The following is a 3,113-nucleotide window of genomic DNA, read 5'->3' on the forward strand; positions in this document are numbered from 1 at the left end:
GGGGGGGGAGGGGCCCATGTAACATTTTGTTGCTAAAATTTCATCATCATCATTTAATGTCTGTTGTCCATGCTGGTGTGTTTATGTCCCCGTAACTTAGCGGTTCGGCAAAAGAAATCGATAGAATAAGTACTAGGCTTCCAAAGAATAAGTCCTGGGGTCGATTTGCTCCACTAAAGATGGTGCTCCAGCATGGCCACAGTCAAATGACTGAAACAAGTAAAAGAGTAAAAGAGATAGATCGTTTTCATCATTTGTTAACATCTACTTTTCCATGCTTGCATGGATCAGATGGAAGTTGTTGAGGCAGATTTCCTAGAAGACTGAATGCTTACCCTGTCACCAACCTTCATCTGTTTCCAGGTAAGACATTATTTACTCATGAACAGACATATTTTTACTGCTGGCTTTCGGGGTCAATAAATTAAGTACCACAGATCTATATTTAAGAGATGAAGAATTATGTACATTATTTACAATTGACAGATATTTGTCCTCATCTTGTTTGTTGACACAACGTTTCAGCTGATATATCATCCAGCCTTCATCAGGTGTCTTGGGGAAATTTCGAACCTGGGTTCTCATTCCTAAGGTATTTTTCAATGTTGTTATTATTATTATTATTATTCAGGTCACTGCTTGGAATCGAACTTGGAATCTTGGGGTTAGTATCCCGCGCTCTTAACCACTATACCCACGGGCATATGGCGTAGTGTTTGGTAGAATCAGTGATTTTTGGGGGGATGGGACTCACTGCACCATGTTTCCATAGATCAGGATAGACAGGAAGATGGAAAAGTTTAATGAGTTAGAGAACTTCTCATCTTTAACAATTAAAATAAAATGAATTTATAAATACGGTTCTCGTTAACAAACAAGAAGAAAAATCAAAATAATATAAATAAAATTTGAAAAAAACTCATATAATTCACAATTTAATTGCTTCTTTTATTCAAAGTGACATGATGTTGATTTGTTTTTAGAATCAACAAAACAGCAAACAAAATGGTCTTGCAGTATTTTATTCCATTATTTTCTCTTTCCAGTTTAAATCCTGCCAGATCTGGTTTTGTCGTTCATTTTTCTGGATTATTGGAATATGTGTCAATAAAATACTTGGATTTTGGATTATTTTAGTTAACTGTCCAATTCGAAATTTCTACACTATGTTGGTGTTTGCAAATGTTTTTTTCCAATTTCATTTTCTCCTTAATTCTTATCCTCTTTTGAATTTTGAAACCACTGATGTCCCATCACAAGATGTTGTCTGTAAAAAAACAGAAGATTAAAATGAAACGCATCTCTTTTCAGTTACATATTTCAAATACAAAACTAGATAAAGCTACAACATAGATTTTCTGGACACAGACAGTCCCAAACCTGCTGTAATCCACATTGGTCTACAACAGGGGCCGACTGAGAGTATTAAGGGCCCTCGAGCATAACTGTATACCAGGCCCCTTACCATTGATTTAATAGTTAACCCTGAGCGGTTCCTTCCCCTGGAGGGAAAATTCCCCCTCCTTATATTACTCAGCAAACTTCCTTTCTCTCTCTCTCTTACTCCAAAAGCAACTGTAGGTGGCAGCACCAACAGCCGCTAGTCAAAATTCCCACAAGTATATATATATATATATATATATATATATACACACACACATAAATACACACATACACATAAGCATATATATGTATAGGTATATATATATATATATATATATATATATATGTATGTATGTATGTGTATATGTGTGTGTGTGTATACACATGAATACACACACACACACACACACACACACACACAAGCAATTATTGATAAATACTTACCACAACCATTGTGTCTCCCACAACTTCTCGGACATTCTCAATTTCTGCTCGATTATAAGATTCAGTCAATTTATCATACCATTTGTTACCTTCAACTTTACAAACCAACTGGAAAATTATAATGACAGAATATTAACATTGTGGGTATGATACTTTCTGTAAGGAAATAGGAGGAGAACAAAATAATACAGCGGTCATCAGATGAGGCTGAATGGAAAAAGTATGGCCTGGGCTCTTTGCTAATGGAGGCCTGAAAACCCCACATCTGATTTATGGGTTTCAGAAGTGTAGTAAAAATATGGAACAAAATTCATGGATTAAAGAGCGTAGACCAAAACCAAAACAAACAAGGTTTGCTCTTAAGTACATTGGAATTACCATGAAATACACGTTTAATTTTTCAAACTAAAATATCATTATCATCATCATCATTGTTTAATGTCCGCCTTCCATGCTAGCATGGGTTGGACGATTTGACTGAGGACTGGCGAACCAGATGGCTTCTGGCAATAATCACGCTTTGCTTAGAGACAAAAAAAACTGTAGGTTGACTTATACCCCAAGATAACTTTAGAGGGCCAAGCATTCCATATTAAATGTCACAGAATTTAGGAAAATAATGACAACGTTTGAATAATTTATATTACATAATTACACCATATATTACATCAACTTGTATGTTGGAAAATACAATCCATTGACTAGTATGTCATGATTCAGGTAGCTTAAAATCCACCCCAGTTGGCTAATATACAATTGTGCTTATGAGGGCAAGGTGTGAAAATTTCCTTTTTAAAGTACAGATGGGCCCCTGGAAGGAAGGAGATTTTCAATTTGATTTTTTATCCTACTAAACTCATATACATACATACAAAAATACGTGTGTGTATGTGTGCGTGTGTGTGTATGCATAGTGGATGAGAAAATATAACAGAAAAGTAGAGAGAAAATGATAACAAAATTATAAAAAGTTTAACTGACCGTAAATTTTTGTCCATAAAAATCTGTATCAGAGAAGGTTTCATTCATCTTAAAATGATAGGATTTATTGTAAGCAGGATCGTCGACAAAGCCTGTAGTCATTTTAAACAGATCACCATCTTTTACAGTTTCCAGAAAACCTGTATTGGACATCTTTTTATCAATTACTTCCTTCGGAAAGTCTGCAAAATATGGTAAAATTTCATGTAAAGGAAAGCAATGAAATAAGATTAAAAAAATCCAAAAAAAAAAAAATCAAACCAAAAGATAAATAGTTTGAGAAGCTGATAAATCAACTTGGGATT

At 34.6% G+C, this 3,113-nt stretch overlaps 1 protein-coding gene and 1 long non-coding RNA gene across 2 annotated transcripts in view; one reads left to right on the forward strand and one right to left on the reverse strand.

The window, feature by feature from the left end:
• The first annotated feature begins 7 nt into the window (after window positions 1-7).
• On the forward strand, window positions 8-1,136 carry LOC128250634 (uncharacterized). The gene is made up of 2 exons (XR_008266664.1): window positions 8-363; window positions 1,047-1,136. It is a non-coding gene; the product is annotated as an uncharacterized LOC128250634 (long non-coding RNA).
• The window catches only part of LOC106876954 (uncharacterized), a 5,617-nt gene continuing 3,431 nt past the window's right edge, over window positions 928-3,113 (reverse strand). Inside the window, exons 2-4 of the mRNA XM_014925723.2 lie at window positions 2,809-2,990; window positions 1,828-1,935; window positions 928-1,267 (exon numbers count right to left, since the gene is read on the reverse strand). Coding sequence (XP_014781209.1) covers window positions 1,217-1,267; window positions 1,828-1,935; window positions 2,809-2,990 — 341 coding nt within the window. The 3' untranslated portion in view covers window positions 928-1,216. The remainder of the gene's footprint in view (window positions 1,268-1,827; window positions 1,936-2,808; window positions 2,991-3,113) is intronic.

Source organism: Octopus bimaculoides, chromosome 23, assembly GCF_001194135.2.
Source record: "Octopus bimaculoides isolate UCB-OBI-ISO-001 chromosome 23, ASM119413v2, whole genome shotgun sequence".
Classification (NCBI taxonomy): Eukaryota; Metazoa; Mollusca; class Cephalopoda; order Octopoda; family Octopodidae; genus Octopus; species Octopus bimaculoides.